We start from the raw sequence: 22,600 nt of genomic DNA, 5'->3' as shown, positions 1-22,600 counted from the left end.
CAGGTCATAACCAAAATAGGACACAGGTTGGCAAGGCGGTCCGGCATTCTTCTGCTCGCCTGCTGAAACATTCGATAAAAGAATGCGCATGGGAAAAACAATTGTGGGAAAGTGACACTTCCTTTGCTATCTCTCACCATTTCAAGAAATCAAACTTTCCTTCATCTGTGGGCAATGATAGAGATCTCACCCACCCCCAGCACAATCTTACAGCATTGCATACAACTCTAAACTGGACTTAACACATTGTGAAAAAGAGGACAGAAAAAAAAAAAACCCTTTTAAAAATGAATCCTGAAACAAAACGGTTATAGTCTAGAAGGAGCGGAAATGGAGGCGACAAGTATTGTTGAGGCCAGTGATGCATATTCTGTGGAACTGACCACTGGCAGGTTAAAAATGCTTTTTAGGAACTTTACCCCTTTCAGAATGATTGCTCGCACTTGCAATAATTGATGTCTGCCAAGTGAAACGCGCTTCTGAGTGGGAAAGGAGGGAAGGAACATTCCAAAAGGAAAGGTATTTACAACATTCCTTGTAAACGCTCATTAAATGGGTAAATGGCTGTCCTTAACCGTCCTTCAGCCCTGTTGCTTACCTTCTCCATGCTACCATCGGTGAAATATGTAAATCGTTCCCCTTGGCTTCACATCAGTGACTGCATTTGGCCGCAGCCATGCCAGATTTCCGAGTCCCACGTGGCCGACATTAAAATTCCACATGGTCTTTCTCACAAAGGGGGCGGCTGCTACCCTGACAGTATTGGCAGAGCGCGCACATTCCTGCAGCAAACTCAATCGGCCAGCGTGCAGGAGATGGGGGGCTCACAGGAGTTTGGCTGAACAACGTGCACCGCTCCTCCTGCCCACCCCAGGAGCAGACAATGTAGGGGGAGAGGTGAGAACTCCACTGGCCCCCCGCGAAGCAACAGCTTTGTGACCCGTTTTGAATCGCTGCAGTCATGCAGTTTTCCTCTCTCACACTGGAAGTCATCCAGTGCAGCAGAGGTTTGGACCCGAGTCTGCAGGAGCACAAACCTATCGCGGACGGTGCTGCGCCGGACACGGTGGACAAATCTGAAAAGGATCCCCAGTCCCGAGTCTCATCCCACACACAATGCTGTTTTACAACTGACATCTTTACGTCTGTAAAGCACAAATATTTAATTATTTTAAATGACAAATCCACTTTTGAAGAAGCACACAGAGACAAGGCAGACACAGATAAGTCACAGATTTAAAGGAAGGACGAATGTCAAAGTGCACAGTGGTTGCTGCCTAGCTGTCCTGAACAGGCACAGGAGGGTCGGACTGGAGCACCTTAATTTGTGGAGCGTGGGAGGAAATCCCAAATAAAGCTGAAGTTACAGCACCACTGACATTCCATCTCTGACTCGATGTGCTCCGTCAATCAAGTTTCTAACCAAGAAACCATGAACCATGGTTTGCGCTATGCTCCTATTCCACCTCACTTAAGAGCACCATTTGGAGCTGGTGTCCTGTGAGCTCCGGAGAGGGTCTGGTCTGGTCACTTCCAGCGGCAAGATGGAGGTGTTCGGGGGGGGACAGGGACGCAAGATGAATCCTCAGAGAGAGGGAGGGCCAGATCCCTCTCCAAGGTACTTGCGTATGGTCTTAGTGGTGTCCTCCCGCATGCCCTGGATGTGAGAGTCCAGCCTCTTGAGGAGCTCCTGAGAGCGCAGGTCTTCCTCCTCCAGGAAGCGGGCGGCCACTGAGTCTGCAGGTGAGGAAGCGCAGCGGGCCTGCAGCACGGGAAGCCAAACTGTATTACTTCCAGCTTTCGACTGCTGTCATCCATTATATTCTGTTCATTTGAGTTCATTTAGGTGCTGCCTTTATTTAACCAAGGTGTACAATTTGCAGAAGCTACGAGAAGCTGCACACATGCACCCAATTTGCCCAATAACGCTATTTTCACTCGTGCACCAGCAAGACTCAGAAAACACCCCCAAAATTTAAAGAGAACACAGAACTTATTGTCAATAATGCTGCAGCCTTTTACTTGTACTGGACCTCCAGGATAAGTATTTAGAAAAGTCGCATCCTATGGCGATGTCAGCATGAAATCACCAATTAAAGAAGATGATGAAGATTTAAAAATACAATACAGAGTAATTAAGCTTGACTGCTTAAAACTGCAGTTTTACCCTACGACCCACCTATCCGCATTTTAAATCTACTACATAAATTTAATCTGTATTTTACTTTTGATTAGCGAAATAAAAAATATGAAGCATATACAGCAATGTGAACTGACTGGTCTATTAATTTACACGTACCAAAGACATGTAAAGTCATCTGAGCCCTTGATGACATGAAATCAGAAGCAACATCCAGATTACTTGACCATCTCTGATGAGAGGCTACATTAAGAGTGTCTCGAAGCGAGACTGACCTCCTGTAAGCCATCATCTCGGCCCACCAGGTACTGGGATTCTGCAGAGCTGGAGCTGCCGTGTTCCACATGCCTGCCTGGGGCTCTGTCTGTGGCCACACGCACCCCCTTGCCCTCTGCCTCTCCCTGAGTGGAGGAGGAGGAGGATGCGGCTGATGCTGACCCGCTGCTGAGGGACCGGCCGTGCAGCAAATCAGAGGGACGCTGAACTGGTGGTTCAGAGGGCCTCTCAAATTTCCTTTGGAGATTTTGAATTTCTTCCTCGTAGTGCAAGGCCATGCGCTGCATCTCAGCCCGCATGGCAGTCAGCTCTTCCTCATGCTGCCGCTGGGCCTCTGCATCTTTCCTGGAATGGAAATGAGCCTCAGAGTAAGACCTGGAAAATGACCAACACCTTAACATGTTTGTCTGATGGAAAAGGCAGGACTGTATTCTGGACTGAGTGTAAAACTAGACAGAGAAATAATTCAACCCTCAAAAAAATGCATATGGATGCCTGTACCAGTGTTCAATACCCTGAATTATATCGCGCCACCATGAACAAAAACTTTATAACAAAGTGCGCTGCTCAAGTTCACCAACAGGGGGCGGCATTATGTAAACGGTGAGGCCCCACAGAACTTTCCTCACATGCTCTTCCTCCTGTTTCTTAAATTTCTGCAAGGTCAGTAGCCACATACTAGGAAATTCTCGGTGATGGAAATATTAAGAAATAGCATGAGCATAAATGTGTCCAACGATCTTTATTGACACAGTGTATTACGTTCTGCTGTCAGAAAAGCAACCGTATTAGTGATACATTCTTCATGATGCTGCACTTTGTACCCCAGAAACACCAGAACAGTGTTTTTCCACTTTCCCCACTACTACGTATGCTTGTGGAAAATATGAGCTGAGTTTGGGGACATTTCTCTGGGAGCGAATATTCACATTAAGCGTTCATGCGAGGCAGCTGATAACGTAGCGATCAGAGCTGATACCTTGGGATCCAAAGGCTGCAGGTTCTAGTCCCACCTCCAGCTGTTGTACCCTTGGGCAAGGTACTTACCCTAAATTACTCCAGTAAAAGTAACCAGCTGTCTAAATGGGTAAATAGCTCTGAGTAGCTTAACACTGAAAGCTGCTTTGGAGAGAACCACCAAGTAAATGAAGAAATGTAAGTATGTGAAACTATGAGAGGAAATTGGAACAAGACCTTGCTGTTTCTAAACTTAATCAGCTTTTCAAAAACGAGCCCACATTTCCAATGGATTGCTTGTTATCAAGATTGAGGCCTTTTATGAAATTGGGTTAGGAAACTATTGCATTATAGTGAGACGCGATTCTTCCACAATAACAGGTTGATAAATAAAGCCCTTATAAGAACGAAGTAACTTCTAACCTCTAATAAAATACGGAGCAGAGAACACGGGTTGCACTACACCGTAACAAGTCTCCGTTTCGACAACTTCGTCCTCAGTCGCAAATTCGCTTGTACCGTATTACAGAAATCATAAGGATATACATGATATGATGAGTGTGTACCTCTCCTCGGCGGCACGCAGCTGACTCAGCTTGCCCTGGCTCTGCAGCAACACCCTCTCGTACTTGTCCTGCCAGGTCTGCGTGGAGGCCTCCAGCCGAGCGCGCAACTCTGCAAGCTCCTGCCTCAGCTGCTGGTTCTCCTGCTCCAGACTACTCAGTGACGACACGTAGCTCTCCCTGAGGGAGGCCAAGGAGCTGTCACCCCTCTGCAAGATGAAGACATGTGATGCTATAGTCCTCTTTGTACAAATCAGCCCTGGCTGCAAGCAAAAGCCTGGCTTGCTGCAGAGTGATTCTGGAGAGACACCAGAGAATGGGCTAAACCAACAGCTGAAGGATGTGTTCAATGTCAATGCTTCTTTAAAATAGGAAGGCTTTGCAAGTGCAATGCCCAGACTGGAGAACTAAGCAGAAAAAAACAAACTCAAGTCCATTTTTGGAGTAGCCCTTGCTCAAGGCCCACAGCAATACACAAACCTTAGAAGACCTGGAATCGACTCGCTCCAGCATCTCGGCGAGATGCTGGTTCTCAATCTTGAGTGTCTCCAGTTGGACTTGGGCAACCTAGATTGGAAGTGTGGATCAGAACAGGGTAACACGACTTTCAGATGCACATTACAAAATCCCACCATCCATATGTATGAAACACACTCAAGACACAAAAGCTGTAACAAAACTAACATAGTTCTTCACAGTTTATTAACGTCTTACACCAGTGCCTCATGTTATGAACAAACTACAATTTTTCACGGATACAAACGTTGTGCACTTTAGTTATTTTTGTTTTTAATTATCATTTCTGTGTCGGAGCATAAAAATTTCTGCTTGTTGCCATTATTAATGTTACTGGCTCAATGTGGATTTTAAAAAAAAAAAAAAAAAAAAAACACAAAGTCTTCCAACATATTTTCTATAGCTACATCCAAGACACTTCCAGAAGCTTATCCATTAATAACTGGAAGGACACTTTTTCATTATGTGTTTACCAATTGTGGAGATGAAACAAAAGCAGCCCAAAGCCAGTGAAAAATACCGGTCAAGTTTACGCGGCATCGGTGAACAGCACTGGAGGGAGGTTGTGGAGATGACGTTTGTCATTTAAGCCAGTTTCAATTTTAGTTAAGTTCTGATTTTTATAAACAATAGTAAAAGTGTTCCGCTACAATGTATTGCATCACTGTGGGGGGGCAGTACATCCTGCCTCCCTCCCTCATTGTCCGGGATGCAGCAGAGCACTTTGAACGCGCATCGGAGAAGCATTTTTCCATAACGGATGCACGGAAACGTTACAATATTTTGCATTCATTAACCAAACCCGTTAAAAAAAATAGACAAACTTGCACATTATCGTACTGTTTGCTACACGGTAAAAGCAACTTGAGCTAGGAACACACTTCCGGTCGTAAGGGCCAAGTGTGTTTAGGCAGCAGTCTTCTTGGGTAATAGCTGAATGGCTCTTTATTAGAAGGTGCCGCCTACCTTAAGGTCGGCTGCCTGACGCTCCGAGCGCTCCATCTCGCCCCTCAGCTGACGCTCAATGCTGGAGGCCGATCCACTTAGCGTGGCTATGGTGATGTCTCGTTGGTGCAGCTCTTTGGTCAGCTGGGACACCTCCTTCTTCATCCCCTCTACCTCCCCACGTCGTGTCTGCTCCATCAACTGGAGCTCGTCCTTTAACTAAAAAAAGACCATGAAACAGGTCAAGAAGTTTCATCCCGACCATAGCGAAGACCAGCGCAACCCAACAATAACAGGTAAACGCCAGGCACAGTACACATCACACGACCGTGCACCAGGGACAAATGCCCATCGGGATGCCTGCAGGAGCCCTTACCCTCTTCACCTCCCCCAAGGAACGATTGTGCTCCTCCTTCAGACAGCTCTGCCCTTGTGTGCTCTCCATACTAAAGGGAGGAAAAAAAAAAAAGAACACCAAAGTAAGACAAACAACTGTTTGGACCTTAAAGAATGAAAAGAACTGATTTAAAACTGTAGCCAGAATAATCCAATAAAGTCTTAAAGAGATGTACACACACTACAAATTGCCATACGTACAGAGGCAGATATGAAAATTTTTCTGAGCAATTTAAAACATGGTGCTCAGGACCCTTCTGGAATTTTAACCTGCAAATTTTCAGTCATAATCCACACTGCTGATCACAGGGCAGCTCTGATCCCTCCCAAATACCTGTCCCGAAGTCGAGCCACCTCGGCCTTCAGGTGTCCTTCACAGGACTGGGAATTCTGCAGCTGGAACAGGGCCTTCTCCAGTTCCTGCCTGAGTGGAGAAAGCCCTGTGGACACACCTCTGTCTCTCAGGCATTCCTCCAGGGACCTAGAGCAAGAGCACACATTCAGCACAGGACACTGGGAAGGCACCTACACTGCCATGGATAAGTATTTGTCACTGTTTTTGCAGCATGACGACATGATATTTCAGCCTGTGAAAAGAAAAAGTGACACCAGTGGTTTTACGCAGTTTATCTGGTGTGAAGGACTTAAATGGACATCAATCACAGTCAAATTTAATGTCAAAAAGATGAAAAAAATGAAAATTGAAAAGGAGCAAACAGTTTTACAGAACACTGTATATTAATCGCCTCAAAAGTAAAACCCAAGACAAATAACACGAATTAAATCTCTTTTCAGCTGGTAGCGTAGTGGTTAGAGCTGCTGGTTTTGGATCCAAAGGTTGCAGGCTTAATCCCCACTTCCTCCTATAGTACCTTTGAACAACATACTTACTTACACTAAACTGCTCCAGTGAAATTACCCAGCTGTATAAATGGGTAAATAATTGTAACCTTAACATGTAAGTCACTTTGGAGAAGAGCGTGAGCTAAATGAATAAATATAAACATATTTCGACTCCTCAATTCGAGATCTCCGAAGTCGGATGGATGGGCTGAATAAATCTGCTAAAACGCCATGCCCTCTTCACCAGCATTTCCTTCAGATGCGTTAACTACGCAAATCTTCTATTTTCAATTTTACTTCAGCGCACGTCTGGCAGAGAGGTAGTAAATGTTCCTATTCAACAAACTCAAGTAGCGTTTGGCAGAAGCAACACTTGCAGTCGTAGCGAGTACCGAATGACATGCTCTTTGGCTTGCAGGGCTTGCTTCAGTCGACTCAGCTCTGTGCGCAGCTGCTGCTGCTGGAGACCCGCACTGCGTACAAACTCATTTTGTGTCTCCAGGGTGGCCTGCAGCTCCGCCTTCTCTTCGCTCAGCACCTGCAGGGAGCACACGACTCAGAGCCACATCTGTCACACTCAACTGTTTCATCACACAGAGGAGTCTTAATTACCCAAATTACCATATAATTATCTATATTTATAGCACACTGCAATTTCCTAAACGAATAGCAAAATCACAGCAATCTTCTAAATAACCTGCATTATCTTCATTTATACCATTTATGCAAATAAAAGAACAGAAAGACTAGGTGCAATCCCTCAGCAACTGCATTTGACAACCCTGTTCTAGACAGTTTGTCTCTCCACCAGCTCGACCGTGAGGCCTCCAGGAAGCAGCAATGCTGCTCTTATCGGAAATGTGCACCTGTATGAAAAGACACTAAGCTTGTAACCAGCGAAAAAGTCCCAGTTCTGATGGTGTGGACCCCTCACTTCCTCCACCCCCAACCTTGATAGGTTCAGTGGACCGCCTCCTGCCGACCTGTCGCTCCCGCTGGGAGTCTCCCAGCTCTCGTTGCAGCAGCCGCAGACGCCCCAGCTCCTGTTCCTGGACACGCAGTGTACCCTGGGCTTTCTCCAGATGACTGCGCAGCCTCTGAACTTCACACAGGTTGGCACGCTCATTCTGGTCTTCCTGCCGGGCAGACACCGGCATCTGCTGCAGCACGGTAAACGTGAACAGAGAGTAGCAGTCTCCCTCCATCAATTTTAAACACACACCCACTCATCGCTCAGTGGACATTCCAAAAAAATGTAGAATTGTGCTTTAAGGTATATTGTTAAGTAGGCCTGGTTGTTCCAAGGCTGGGGGGTTTGATGTCACTTCAAATGTGACATGTGGAGAACATACAGAATGTCACTGGGCTTATAATGGAACAAGTACCCACTGACTGGACCTGAGTCATGTAAAAATGTCCCTGAATAGTGCCAGCAGCTTGTATCTGAATCACTATGACAGCAGAAAATCAAGCGTTTTGCTTTTATCGAAACAAATTCAGCAGAAGGCTAGCAGGGTGCTTCTCGGGCAGTCACCCTCACTGTTGCAGGCATCTGTTTGAACTGCTCAGCCAGTGCCTTCCTCTGAGCTTCCAGGGATGCCACTTGCTTCTGATACTGTGCTCGTTGCTGCTCCCACTCGGCAGAGCGCTGACGGAACTCCTGGAGAACATAAGCTTTTGATTAAACCACTCGAAGCCAAAGTCTCACCTGACTGCCCCAGCTCTGCATCTAAAACTTTTCACTTTACTATGTTTAAGCAAAACAACTTAGTTAGGAAATGACTGGATCAATTGTTCAAAGTTCAGAAACATTTGATGTTGTAAAGTGTTTCATGGGGTAGTTCTACTGCCTAAGAGTGCAAAATTGCATGTTCAGGTCAAGTCCCAACAGTCTGAAGCACAGTATGAGTGCATCACTTCCAGAACACAGCACACCTGTACCCGTTTAGCCTACAAAATTGTGAAAAATAAGCAACTTGACACTAACAGGCCCTGATCAATGCCCACATCTCAGCAACAGCACTTGCACGCTTGCAAGTGCCCAAACGGAGAGCCCACCGTTTTTCAATTTTGGCCTCGATGGGGAAGAACAAACTCCCTCTGCCCCTCTGAGCTGCTGAATCCCATGCAATATTCAAGAAGGGTCTCAAACCCCATCCCCATTGAACCCACATCTCTCCTGATCACATTACAACTTTGTAAATTAGACCATCACCTATGATCTAGTGCTACTATGATGTATTCATCTAGATCCACTGATTTACTATTTCACTGCTGTCGTATGTCGCTTTGGTCACATACATCTCCCAAATTAATAAATGTAAATGCAAAAAAATCAGGAACAAAGTGACTGGGAAAGGAAGCCTCAGAAGGCTGCGCAGTACCTCTAGCTTGCTGCTGAGTCGGTTCACTTCGCTCCTGTCCTCCTCCCGGCTCCTGTTTCCTTCTCTGGCCTCCTTCAGGTGCTTGCGCTGCAGCTTCTCATAGCTTCGCTTCAGCTTGGCCAGCTGTACAGGATGTCACACATGAGGCTTACTAGCCACCTTTGCTGCTGAATCCACGCGGCATTCCAAGACACAGAAACCAAACCATAACTGAGACATTCTTGTGCTATGCTGAAACAGGACAACAAATTTTACAATATATAAGGTACAGTTGACTCTAATATTGTTAATCTACCACAAAGTTATTTTCTAAATGCGGAAGAGAGAAATATTAGAAGTACACTCAAGCCCTCATTCAATGGGGTCCCATACAACAAAAACAGCTAGAATGACTTATGAAAATGTAAACCATTTTTTTAATACCATGCACTTACAGCATTATTCAGTACAACAGCATTTCTTGCCTGTTAAAATACGGTGAGACATGCGACGTGAAACGTACCTGCAAAACAACATACACCAGGGTGCTATGTAGCTGGGACCAACAGTATACAACGTTCGTAAGTGTGGCTACGCTATAATTGAAGTATACGTACAATATATTTACAATTAAATCTGTCTAGTTCTTATTTTAAATCTCATCTTTTCCGTTGAAATTAGACAAACGCAGATGCCATCTTGTGCTTTCAGATGTAATTAGGTTTTTTCTTTTTTTTTTTACTTTTCTCCAGCAAACTGAAGTGGTAAGAATGTTGCAACAGGCCATCTGACGTGAAATACGAAGATGTTTCCCTAGGGTCAGGTCTACACGTGGCGAGTAGGTGGATGTCACATTCCGTAGTCTGCAACAGTGGGGTCCTTTTAAACAGGACAGTTTCTTTTCGGTTCATGTCGGTAAAAGTGAAAACGTGTCAGTTGTTCCACATCCCTCGGCCTGAAGAAGACCCACACACCTCATTGCGCAAAAGCTGCAGCTGCTCCTCATGCTTGGATGCCAAATCCTGTTGCCTGGCCTGCGCCTCCTCTAGCTGCCGACGGAGCACTTCTACCTGACCACGAGAAGACATGGAAGATGAACGGCGTGCTGGACCATACTTGTGTAAAACTTGATGAAAAACGAAACGGCGAGCATTACGTTGTCAGCGAAGAGAATCGTGCAAGCTTCACGCCTCCTAAAATTCAAAAGTCCTGCAAGGCCGCTGTATCCACACTAAATGCATTATTGCGACATTCTATTTCAAAGCTGTAGGCCATCGGAACACCTTTATCTAAAGAGATCATCATCATATTTCACAACATACGTTATATTAATTCTGAGCATTGAAACAGACATGAAACTGATATGTAACTGACTCATCTGAAGTGATTCGTACCTGACATTCAGCATCAGAATGTCTTAAGAATTCTCTGATCACGAGGGCTGTCAAAAATCCGTACTCATCCCCCCAAAATTCCATTATTTTTTACTTACATCTGCATGCGGTATGTTTAATAAAACCGGCTCTGTGAAAAATTTAAATTTACATTTTAATTGCACCTCTCCGTCCACGCTTGTTTTTACCTACACTTTCAAGAGAGGCGTGTCAGCGATCACATGTATGGAAACTCAGTAATTCAGCTAACCCTTAGATATGGGCGCAAACCAAATCGTTCGACTCTCTTGTAAAAGTACGTACTTACGTAATATGCTGCCGCACCTGAGAGAAATTTCCATCTGGGATTCATAGCTTCATTCATTAATTCATTCATCAAAGTTGAGCAGAAAATAAATTCTGATCACAGTCCTTACAAGTGTAAGCCGCTTGTGTTAAACGCGCCATACAGAAAAGCTCACACGCATGCAGCACAAAATGCTGCTTCTCGGCTGCAGCCTTCATGCCAGTTCACCTTAAACAGCCCCTTCTCCACTACCAACTTTGCCATCCGAAAGCCGCTGCCCTGGAGGTCTAACAGGGCAATGACGGCATCTTTGACTCTAAAGATCTACAGCATCAGGAGTAAAAGGAGAATGTCAAAGCGCTGCAAAAATACAATCGTCTTTTATTGAAAAAAAAAAAAAACAAATTTGCTACATGAGGGGATGCCGCTCCAAAAATTCAGTTCCCAACATTTTGTATAAAAATATATAACAAAAGGTGCGACTGCCCTACATACATGCCCCTTCTGACGGTATGTCTTGCAAATATTTGTGCACGCGCACAGGTACGCGTGTATGCACATCCGTACGTACACATAGTAAAACTGTCTCAATGCCTATTTTGTGCGTTCTATTGTTTCTTTGAACTTTTTTCTTCTTTTTTTTTTTTACAAGAAGCCCATTTTTCTTTTCCATCCCCCGTTCCCAAAATCTGTTGTTCCAGTTTCCTTCGTTCCGTGGAGAGACTGTATATACCATACAGATACCTCGGTATTTTTTCTTTCTAGTACATCTCTGGCAGACTGCAGCTCCCTTTCTCCATCCAGCAAACGACCTTCCATGGTTTGCATCTCCTGCTCCCACTGGATTCTCTTGTGAGCTACCATGATGTCGATCTGGCGCATGAGCTCCTGAAGTTCGGGTTCACAGGAGGTCAGCACGGCACTGGGAAAGGAAAGGGGATACATTTATCATCATCATCATCATCATCATCATCATGTTGGAAAATATTCATGCTACAACCCCACTCCCCAAAGCACTAGGCCACCTACTGGCCTAAAACAACCTCACTAAATCTGAAACATGCCATTTCTAGAGGATTGTGTCATGGATTTATAAACTGTGCATGAATTGTGTTTCTAAAAAAAAAAAACCTAGATTATATAGGTTATGGAAACAAGTGATATGTGGAAAAAGCTGTCTAGTTTTAATGTAATTATTATACATGGGTACTCCTGTGTATTCGCATTGTGAATGTAACACAAAGATTTTTTTTGCACTTTCCCTTGAACAAGTTTGTATACTAATTTGATTCAAGTTACGTAATGATATCAACTTTTACATACTTTACAGTAAAGTTTACTTTACTCACCTTAGGTCATGCTCTTGCAGAGTCCCCAGAAAGGCCTCCATAGCCGCGACATAAACATATGCTATGAAACCATACAGAAACACGACACGTAAATAAAGACACACTCTCTCTGCATGAAAACAACATTTGCTGAAGTAAATAAAGCTGTCAAAAACACTTCTAAATTGTTTTTGAAACCCGCCCGCCACCGCCGGCGGCACGAGACCGTCACCGACCAGACGGCAGACCCGCTTCGCTTTCATAAATTAATCTCAAGCAATACTTACCTTGGTGTTCGATCTACAAATACATCATTCTTTCCACTAGAATTCACCGATGACAATTCTACTCTTTTTATTATTCCAGTATTATTAATTCAACTTACCACAAAGGCTGGATCAGTTCCTTCACGTACCGAGTAACAGAGCGGCCGTTTCAGTGCACGCACAGCGTCGTCGCCTAAAAGCATCATGGGAAATGTAGTTTTCATACCCAACGGCAACTTAAACAGGAACGTGCAGTGCGGTGACGCCTCTGTGTCGAATACAAGTTCAGAAAATGCATTTTGTAACTAACTGATTTGCTCATAGACATACATTAAAACAGTAACATAAATAATCACAGAATGATTTACAGAATTAAGCTCTTCCGTGAAATTCTAAACAACGCAAAACATGGCTCGTTGGTCTAGGGGTATGATTCTCGCTTAGGGTGCGAGAGGTCCCGGGTTCAAATCCCGGACGAGCCCTCGCTTTTTTGTAGTTCGTCTTCTTTTTTTTCCACGGATAAACTATAAACCTTAAAGCCGTTGCAGATTTATACTGATGTGTTACCGTAATGACAGCGTCTATTCCTTCAGTGCGGACCTGGATATTGTTTTTGTGTAATGTCTTTATAGGCAAACTTCTATTTCTTACTCCAGGCAGAACTGCTCAACACCGTTGTTTTCGATATCTCTACTCTTTTAACGTTTACCTGAGGGATGTGGAACAACTGTCACGTTTATCTTTCTACTCTTTAACGTTTTACTACTTTTATTGCGGTTTTTGACATCTGAGGAAAGCGCCAAGGCTTCTAAAAGCTCTACTGCTTCTGGCAGTAAAGCCTTTCTAACTGAAGTGGGCTACAAATACCCCCTGAGCCCCTTGGATACGTCCTACGCCGTTACAGTGAACCCTGGTTGCTATGGACGCCACCAGGGCAAGAACTACAAAGGAAGAGCAAGAACGTGATGGTGATCCTGCGTAAAGTCCCCCATGGAACTACTAGAAAAGTTCTAACGTGTTAAAAGTTGCAAAAACACATTAATATATTAAACCATTGATGAGCAGACCAAGCATACATAATGATAATTCCAGTTTTTATAATTATTAAGCAATGCCGAAGATTCCTACTAGGAATAACCATGTAATTTTCGATACATTTCTCTGTGAGGCATGCATATGTCTGCTTTGAAAGGATACTTGAAGTATTTATTTATCGCAGTTAACGAAAATAAAAGAAAAATATCGATATACTAGTAATCAATAGACACATTATAAGGCCGGAAATTTTTGCCGGATTTACACAGATTGGCTCGTTGGTCTAGGGGTATGATTCTCGCTTCGGGTGCGAGAGGTCCCGGGTTCAAATCCCGGACGAGCCCTCCAGTTACTTTTCAACGGGGGAAACCTTATAAAATACCTATATTTTCTATGTACAAAATGTGGTCCCGCGTAAGTTGTACGTCATAATTACAGGAGAGTAGTGTAAAATTCACCCAGCAGAAATTGTCTGTTATTGTTTGCTCTCTCGACTGACGTGAAGCGACACAGGAAAACAACAAAGAAATGAAGAAAATACCAAGATAAGACAACACAAAATCTATTGCAGTACCTATAAATACATTGCAATAGAAAACGCCTTCACAACGGCTCGTTGGTCTAGGGGTATGATTCTCGCTTTGGGTGCGAGAGGTCCCGGGTTCAAATCCCGGACGAGCCCTTCTTTTTTTCTCCACATAGCTACGTCAATACTCATACATCTCGTCCTACAATGTGATCATTCTCGTAAAATGACACGGACATGCAAAGAAAAAAAAAACTGTTTCAAAAAAGCAAGAGGGAGCTATTTATGACGAAAAAAAAACGCAAAGTTAAGGTACTCACCGCCTCTTGGCTGTTTCTTTATGCCGTCATCTGATCTGGGCTCGCTAGGAGCGCAAACATTCAGCGAGGGTTGCGAGCGCCACGAGCGCTTCGCGCGCAGACACCCAAGCAATGTTGGAGTGCAATTCGACCAACCACAGCTTCGGAAAAGTTATAATCGCCCAATGACAAGCAGATATGGAGGGGATTGACCAATGGCAGACTCGAAAGCTCAAACTTTCACAAAGTCAGAACCTACCAATGGCAACGTGCAAGACAGGCACGCTGCAGTATCGACCAATGAATGAGAAGCCCATTTCTGTGTTCTGGTTTCAGCTTCTAATGACCGAGAAGCGGGGGGTGCGGTGGCGCAGTGGGTTGGACCGCAGTCCTGCTCTCCGGTGGGTCTGGGGTTCAAGTCTCGCGGGGGGTGCCTTGTGATGGACTGGCGTCCCGTCCTGGGTGTGTCCCCTCCCTCTCCGGCCTTACGCCCTGTGTTACCGGGTAGGCTCCGGTTCCCCGCGACCCCGTATGGGACAAGCGGTTCTGAAAATGGATGGATGGATGGATGACCGAGAAGCCTGTGCCATGTATTGAAATGTCAACTTATTTTGAAACGCATATATGATGGTATTGTGATTGTGACGGTGTGGTTGCGCAGCGTATTTGTAAGTGCATTTGTTGTTTTATGACTGAGTCCATTGTTGCTTGTCATCTTTTCCCAATGTTTCCAAGCATTACCTTCATCTTATGATGATCCATTTTTCAACGGCTGAAACTTAAAATTTGTAAAAAAAAAAAAACATCTGAAGAGAAACATGACTCTGGAATAGTTCAGCGGAGGGACCTTGAAATTCTGAAGTACAGCATAATATTTAGTGTTTGTCATACCATAAGCAGTCACTGGGGGGCACTGTTTGCGCATTAGATCCGTGTGCAGTGAACGGCGCTTGTGCGCATGTGCGTCTTCTTGGATAGGCTCCGGGCCACGCTCACCCTAACCCCACAAGCGGTCAGTGAAAGTCACGGAGTGAGTGAGTGAATGAGTGAGTTAAGGAGAAACTCATTAATGTGCATCGATATAGCCTTCCCAGGTTTGGGGCTAAACCAGAATATGCACTCAAAAATGAAAAAATTTAAAAAGTAATTTACATACATACATACATACACACATATATTTTACACAAATTTAAAAACATTTAGTTGAGTTTAAAGTGAATTTTTTTATTTAATTCTTCTTCTTATTATTATTTTTTCTCTGTAATTTTGACTGTGATTGATGACTAACATTATTAACATTATTCTCAGATGGACAACATGGTGTGAGAAGAGTGTATTGCTCTCACCAGCCTCATCTGATAATACTATACAACCATTTCCCACATAATGGAGTTAATTTGTTCAACGAAGTTAGACCGCTGGGCGGATTGCCATTCCCGTAAAGGGAACAAATTGCCATCATTTCTTATAAAGAAAAGATGACTGGTTCCGGGATGAAAAATACGTCACCTGAAATGCAAGCAAATACCAAAGTAAAGGGTGTTTTAATGTGTGACCGCAAGAACACCAAACACTTTTCATGACATTTCGTAACAAAAATATTATTTCTAGCTAGAGTGGTGTCACCTGTGTCTGTATTCTTGGCATTAAGTTAAACCTGTATCAAAAAGCCACCATTGCCAGCAGAACGATTCTTATTACAGTCTGGAAGCAGTTTGTCCAGTAACCGTGACTCAGTCCATCTATGTGGTTTTTGCTCGTCACCTTTTTCCTCCAATGTTTCCAAGCATAACTGTCATCTCATGAGGATCCATATGATAACCTCAGTATTGTCATTTATGCAGTGAGTTACGGCCTGACTTGGTCAGGATAAAACAATCAATTCATTGATCGACATCAAAAACAAAGCAATTTTTATACCGATCAGCTGTATCATAAATATCACTTCTAGCGCCTAGAAAAATCTCACCGTGGTCTGTCTTCAAAACAACCCTGAATATGACACATCTATGACACATGCAGCTTAACTATATAGCAGATCATTGTTTGTAAATACTGCTGTACTTATCGTCTGGCAATTCAGGGAACACATAGTTAGGGCAATGATTAATAGAATATAGAATATAGATTAATATGAATATAGAATTATAGAATATGATAAATAAACGAATATAATGAAATAATAGAATGTAGAATATAAAATTATAGAATGTAATAAATAATCAAATATAATGTTTGCTCTATTTCTTGGTCTCGTGAACCTGTTTGTCAACACGTCAGCTGCAGTTTGTAGTATGACTTGTCACCTTATTGCGACAACCTGTTTGCCCTCCAGCGGAACGGTGACAATTGTTCTTTTGGTTTGAGGCGATGTGTTATGTCCTTTCAAAGTCATTGTATAAAGGAGGTTAGTCGGTGCAGTTTTGTTCACATGACATCCAGTTGCACCATTGCATTCACTCGCCCTGTGTGTTCATTAGAAAAGGAGAAAAAAAAAAAGAATAAAAAAATTCTGACCTTGACTGATTTTTATTTTTTTTTGCTTAAATAAAGGCAATGGGGAAAAAAACACATATGAAAGAGGTATTACTGAAGGAAAAATCTGGATTTTTAATTGTTCAAAAGTGCATCATCCAAGAATTTGTAGGTAAACTATGATGGGATAGATGGGTGCAGAAGAATATGTTTGCTTTAATATAATAAACATACATTACATGCATTAATCTTCCACAGCTAAAGTTAAGATTCAGCCTCTGTGAATATTCTGAAAAAAAATTTCACCTATAACTCTAACCCTTACATTAAGACTATGGAAATATGCAGTATATTTTTAGAAACTGTCAAAACCTCTCAGTCTTCATTATTGTAAGCTTTTTAAAGTGAGGTTTTCCCATCTCTGTTTTCAGCAGACCTGCTCTTGGGTGCCTGTCTTTGAATTTATTCATTAATGCCAATATCCGTCCTGGTGGAAAGGGTGCAGAGATACATTTGTATAACCGGTTTGTCTGGTTCTATTGAACACTTTATTTTCCATTCATTTGTGCAGCTTCATTGCACAAGATACGCATGTTGCCAGCCTCCTAAATTGCTTGCCACTCTCATTTAGCGTCGTATATTTATATATTTCTATTAATGCATGTATCGCGCGTTCGTCACAAAGACACCCATCGACTCTTTGAAGGAGGGTCTCAAACCACTTAGGGGATTCAGCTTTTGTAAGCAAATCAGCAAAGTTTGATTCTTCCTGGATCATATTATGTTTATCACGTTTGCGGTTTTCCTCGTTTTTTTACGTGCAATGATATGCAGAAGATGATGGCTCTTTTTTTTCCAGAATACTTAGTTTGGTGGTTTGTCCACCGGAGCTCATGGCACCAACTAGAACTATAACTATACTACTAAAACTATAGGCCTACAGTAGTGCCTCTTTAGTGTGGGGCAAAGAGCGAGGGACAATATTTTTGGCTGAATCAATAACATTGATCATCATCAATAATAATAATAATAATAATATCAATCCAGGTCGCAGGTTTGATTCCTACCTCTGACTATAGTACCCTTGAGCAAGGTACTTACCCCGAACTGGTCCAGTAAAATGACAACAGCTGTATGAATGGGTAACCTAACTGTAAATACCCCAACCTCGACGTGAGTTTCTTTGGAGAAACGCATCAGCTGAACGAATAAATGTAAATATCGAAGATAAACCTGTTATTTGTCCCATGGGATCACATGTACCTACTGTTAGGACTAGGAGAGGACTAGTCGTTTCCTCGTACCTAAGAGAGTGGTGCTTTCGAGGGGATCATCTCCACATCACATGGTGACATTTTGAGACAGTCACACACACTTGTGCTCTTCATATAACAAGGTCCATCCATTTTCTGACCTGGCTTATTAAAATACGATTGGGAAAATGAAATTTGCCAAACACAGGAATGTACGAAACGCAAACGCAAACCAAACCGCAACGAGTAAAAACACTAAATGCGCAAATGCGAATGTTAAATACGTCAACTACAAGTGAACGTAAACCAGAAGTGAAGCGAAATCACAACAGATGGATGGATGGGGTCATGACGAAGCGCCGGCGTTGCGGTGACAAAGCTGAGCTCAGATGTGAGAAAATCATGTGCTGGTTGGGGGAAAGTGCAGGTGTGGGAAAGAAACGTCGCACCATTGAGATAACTGAAGGTATAATTGTGTTGGTGGAGAACTCCAACTCGAGCCACGAAGCTCACTCGACGGGACACCGCTTTCTCCCGACGTTAAGCTTATGCTCACGGGAGCACGCACGCGCGCGCGCGCACACAAGTAAAATGGCTCCTGCGCCCGCACACCTGTCGTCCGTCCGCGAGGGCAAGGGCGAGGGCGCGCGCGCCGCGCTTGCCGCGCTCCGCCAATCAGCGCATGCCGGGAGGGGGGGGTCCCGGCAGTCGCGTGAAGGGCAGCCGTATAAAAGGAGGAGCAGCGCGGAGCTTGCGGAGCTATAAGGTAGTGGAGGGTGTGAGAACGCGAGTTACAACACAGATCAAACATAAAGACACATCGCTTCCCTGCTGACGCCGTCTCCAGACAAGAAAACACACACAGACGGTGAGTGTGTGTGTGCGCTCTTCTTCTACACGTGCTTATAACATAAGCGTTTGACTCGTGCTCATTAGTAGCTTTATTATTATATAATTAAACTGTATACACACTGACTGACGACTCATATGAGTCATAGTACATCTATACAAAATGCTGTGTAGATGCACAAAATTAACAAATATATTTATGGTCCCATGTTCAAATCTTCTTGCCTCTTATATTCTCCCCCATGGCATTAAGGTACTTATCGTGACTGATGCAGTAAAAAGTACTATGGTGTACAAATCATAGGAATGGGCTTATTGTCAGGTGCATATGTAAGTTATGTTGAAACAATAATTGCAATATGATGCATGCTGAAGTATTGTGTACACTATGGGAGTGGAGTCCAGTAGTGGTTGGAGTTGCTGGCATCCCTGCCAGGGTCCCAGGTTTGAGTGTTGCTTTCAGCTGTTGTACCACTGAGCAGTTTTTTTAAAAAAAAAAAAAAAAAAAACTTTACTGCTGTATAAGTGTTGAACTTATCCCACAAACTGTCTCACAGACTTGAGCACAAACATTGACAGTACTACACAATGGGATTACCCACAGGTTTGCATGAATGTTACTGGTGTGTGAATATACATATACACACTTGTAATGCCTGTGATGAGCAGTACAGATTATAGCTAGATCATTGTATATGTGACTATCTGTATTGTTTAGTCATGAAAGTGCATTAAAGATTCATTGAACTGTGTGAGGCTGTAGCTTAATGTTTTAAGGGGATAATTGCAGGTGTAAATGGTTTTTCTGAATATTATGGATGGAATGTATCCTAATTGCTGCTGGAAGAGGAAGAAAAATCTGAACAAACCATGCTTGAAGGTAAAAGCAAAAATTTGCACCAGGTACAGTGAGGAAAAAGTAACTTTGAATAAAGTTACGAACTGGTTTCAGAGAAAATGTAGCACCTCTTAATTCCTAACATTGCTGCCCCCCCTTCCTCCCACCTGCAGTTTTGTCCCCGAGCTACTGAGCGGTAAAGCATGGTACTCTACGAAGACAAGGAATGCAGCGTGTGCTTCCTGCCCTACTCCCGGCAGGACCGCGTTCCCCGGGTCCTGCACTGCGAGCACACCTTCTGCGCTCCTTGCCTGGAGCTCATAGCCCAGCTCAAGGACGGCCTCCTTACCGTGCGCTGCCCGCTCTGCCGGCAGACAACCTACGTGAACCCTGACCGAGGTCTTCAGGGAGCGCTGTGGGTAGATGTTGAGCGATGGGAGCAGATCTCTGAGGATGATGACGAAGAGGAGGAGAAGGAAGCTGAACAGGAGAATCAGGGCAAAAAAACACAACTTGCTTCAACAGAGGAATGGTAAATACCTCCCCTTTTACCCTGGTCATTTGCAGACAATAGTCGCTTTGACTGGGATCTAGATGCTGCTCAGGTCGTACATAAATGACATGGCTGCAATGAAGTATTTTCCTCCGGCTCTGTTTTTGCAGGTTTTTTTCTCCAACATATTCAATCAGATCTTGTTTTGTTCTGGCTGTATATAAATGGAGCTGGAGAGTGAATGGGGGGGGGGGATTGTGTTTTTCTTTCCTTGGTATGGAAGATAATGAAATAGGTGTGAAGTAATTTAACTGGGTAATTAGTCAGCTGTTTGAAAACAGTTACTGCTCAGTGTAATTTTCATAAACTCAGACCCTTACCAGCAAGTGTCAAGCTGGCAAAAGATTTGTAACTTTGAAGCCCATCAGTATGGACTGGATTACACACATGACTGCATTTATTTCTTTCACAGCATGGGAAAGACCTGAAAATGGTGGTTATCAAGTTTGGTCTGAGGTTCCATTCATATGGAAGAACTGATATATTTTAAAGTAGTCAAATTTAATGTAAAAATATGAAAAACAGAATATTGGGAATACATTTTCATAGTAATGGCTAAGACTAGGTCTCAATTTTAAGTGTGGTGCTGGGGGTGTAGGTTAAATTGTGCTTTTAGGGAAGGTGCATCGCCTCAATTCCCCCCCAACCTGTGCCATTTTTCTTCTATTTTTCCATGATAGGCCATCCTCCAAGCCTTCCAGACCAAAGATCAAACTGCCTGCCTTCTTGAGGAGGCTACATTTCACAAAGCACCAGCAGCAGGAAACACTGCTGCCCACGTCTAATGTGTGAGTTGGCGAAGCGTTGTGATTTGCTGTACTGTTGCATTTGATGGAGAAATGTTGCCTGTGTTAATCCCCTCAAAAACATGTGTAATATTCTTGTGTAATATTACACAAATACTTACAAAGTGGATTAAGGTGGAATCTGGGACATGCATGCAGAAATCCTATCTAATCCTCAGTAATGCCACAGCAATCTAATATTGCTCTTCCTTTTCTCCTTGCCACACTTGCATACATTTTCTTAATTTAACAAATTTTAAAGTATGCCATTTGCTTATTGAGGGGAGTCCACACAACAGTGGAATGGAGATGCTGGTATTGAGAAGATCAGCACTGGCTGGTTTTGCAAGCTATGGACACAGTGATTAAAGATGTTACAGAAGCTGGAGATATTGCACAAACAAAATTAAGAATCAAGCATGATTAAACATGTCTGGTTATTGAGGAATTAATGCATTGCCACCTAAATAAACGGAAGCACAAAGGCTGTCTTGAGTGAATGTCACTTTTGCACACAAATAAGCAATTCAAATGGTTTCTCTTCTTTTTGACAGACAGATGAAGTCTTGGCGCAGGCTCTCACCAGAAGAAATGATTTAGGGGACTTGCTAGGAGAACATTCCCTGCCTTGATCTTAAACTTTTCAATAAGTCTTCAGTTTTATACAAGTGTGCGTCGGACAGTATTATGGGACCTCCTGGGGGGGAAACCAGAACGTAGGAGGCTGGATGTAAAAGATGCCGTGCAGTGGAAAATAATCGCGTTAGACTGGCCTTTGTTGCAACACTTGAGGAACAATCACATGGTGCACAGACTCCGGCTACGAGGACGTGGCCGTCAGCTATTCTCTCCACCCTAATCCCTCACAGCTGCTCATGGGGGATTTGGCTCAGCTGTCCTGACCCAGTGTCCCACAAACAGATGGTCTCCAGCAGGTCAGGGCCCCCCTTGACCTCCTGCCCTTCTGAAACTAGGGGCACAATCACCCTGTGTCCAGACCTGTCATTTTTTAAATGTGCTTTTGTATATAATTTTTCAATGTTTCTAATAAAACTTTAAAGGAAAAAATGCTTTCAGTTGTACTTTTGTTCAGGTTACAATTTATAATTCACATGTTGATTTCATAAATTGGGCTTTTGGGGGGGGTGGTGGGATTTTAATTACAGTATTCTTGATGCAAGTATTTTACCCTGAAAAGCTTCACTATCATGTCATAGGCAGATGACTGGGGAAATTTATTGGCTAAATAACCATCTCCGTACACAAAGCCACCTAGTGTCTTCATACCGCAGTCTGAGCAGAGCTGTAGTAGCCAGTCACACCAGCTGAGGGTCTGTTGGGGGGGGGGGGGTGCTTTTAAACGCTACCTTCCTGGTAAACTCATCTAGGAGTAGCAGTCCACTCTGCATATAGTTCAAGTGTGTAATTCACCAACATAAGCCCAATTGACCATCCACCCTCACACAGGTTATGATAAAACCCAGTTGTACAGTATTGAGGGATGCAGTGCTGACAGCAATTATCTTCACTTCCTATACACAGTGAATCACATCATTGCCCCAATGGGAGTGGTTAAATACAGGTAACTTTTATCAAAGGAGCACATTTTGGGAAACATAAAAAAAAAAAAATCCCCCACAAAGGCTTGATCAGCAATATAAGGAGTGGTGATTCTTTTCAGGGGGCACAGTGGTGCAGTGGGTTGGACCAGGTC

The 22,600-nt window shown here is 43.5% G+C and overlaps 2 protein-coding genes and 3 non-coding genes across 6 annotated transcripts; 4 read left to right on the top strand and 1 right to left on the bottom strand.

Annotated features, from left to right (window-relative positions):
- Positions 1-1,149: 1,149 nt before the first annotated feature.
- cep63 (centrosomal protein 63) lies at positions 1,150-12,464 on the bottom strand. Its single transcript, XM_018756963.2, has 15 exons — positions 12,393-12,464; positions 12,029-12,089; positions 11,424-11,601; positions 9,974-10,069; positions 9,021-9,143; positions 8,171-8,296; positions 7,587-7,796; positions 7,029-7,174; positions 6,128-6,274; positions 5,774-5,843; positions 5,419-5,616; positions 4,417-4,503; positions 3,940-4,145; positions 2,416-2,761; positions 1,150-1,762 (listed from the first exon to the last, which is right to left on the bottom strand). Exons 2-15 carry the CDS (start codon positions 12,067-12,069, stop codon positions 1,586-1,588), a joined length of 2,151 nt encoding a protein of 716 aa, XP_018612479.1. The 5' UTR covers positions 12,070-12,089; positions 12,393-12,464; the 3' UTR covers positions 1,150-1,585.
- A 219-nt stretch (positions 12,465-12,683) lies between these two features.
- Positions 12,684-12,755, top strand: trnap-agg (transfer RNA proline (anticodon AGG)). Its single transcript has one exon. It is a non-coding gene; the product is annotated as a tRNA-Pro (tRNA).
- Positions 12,756-13,580: 825 nt separating this feature from the next.
- On the top strand, positions 13,581-13,652 carry trnap-cgg (transfer RNA proline (anticodon CGG)). The gene has a single exon. It is a non-coding gene; the product is annotated as a tRNA-Pro (tRNA).
- A 266-nt stretch (positions 13,653-13,918) lies between these two features.
- On the top strand, positions 13,919-13,990 carry trnap-ugg (transfer RNA proline (anticodon UGG)). Its single transcript has one exon. It is a non-coding gene; the product is annotated as a tRNA-Pro (tRNA).
- Positions 13,991-18,631: 4,641 nt separating this feature from the next.
- Positions 18,632-21,937, top strand: LOC108937276 (RING finger protein 223). 2 transcript variants are annotated; one of them, XM_029253974.1, is made up of 4 exons: positions 18,632-18,729; positions 19,722-20,080; positions 20,782-20,889; positions 21,441-21,937. In XM_029253974.1, exons 2-4 carry the CDS (start codon positions 19,752-19,754, stop codon positions 21,484-21,486), a joined length of 483 nt encoding a protein of 160 aa, XP_029109807.1. In that variant the 5' UTR covers positions 18,632-18,729; positions 19,722-19,751; the 3' UTR covers positions 21,487-21,937. The 2 variants fall into 2 exon arrangements, with proteins under 2 accessions (XP_029109807.1, XP_029109808.1); XM_029253975.1 differs by having other exon boundaries at positions 21,445-21,469.
- The last annotated feature ends 663 nt before the right edge of the window (positions 21,938-22,600 follow it).

The sequence above is a fragment of the Scleropages formosus genome, chromosome 8, assembly GCF_900964775.1.
Source record: "Scleropages formosus chromosome 8, fSclFor1.1, whole genome shotgun sequence".
NCBI lineage: Eukaryota > Metazoa > Chordata > Actinopteri > Osteoglossiformes > Osteoglossidae > Scleropages > Scleropages formosus.
Note: the sequence above shows the minus strand (reverse complement) of the source record. Positions and strands in the feature narration are given on the sequence as shown.

Bases quoted from the DNA above. Each gene is read 5' to 3' on its own strand.
- LOC108937276 (XM_029253974.1), top strand. From the start codon at position 19,752: ATGGTACTCTACGAAGACAAGGAATGCAGCGTGTGCTTCCTGCCCTAC. The intron at 20,081-20,781 runs GTAAATACCTCC...TTTCCATGATAG, and splicing joins CTTGCTTCAACAGAGGAATG to GCCATCCTCCAAGCCTTCCA. The intron at 20,890-21,440 runs GTGAGTTGGCGA...TCTTTTTGACAG, and splicing joins CTGCTGCCCACGTCTAATGT to ACAGATGAAGTCTTGGCGCA.
- cep63 (XM_018756963.2), bottom strand. From the start codon at position 12,069: ATGGAGGCCTTTCTGGGGACTCTGCAAGAGCATGACCTAAG. The intron at 10,070-11,423 runs GTATCTGTATGG...TCTCGTGGTCAG, and splicing joins TAGAAAGAAAAAATACCGAG to GTAGAAGTGCTCCGTCGGCA. The intron at 1,763-2,415 runs GTCAGTCTCGCT...CCCGTGCTGCAG, and splicing joins GAGATGATGGCTTACAGGAG to GCCCGCTGCGCTTCCTCACC.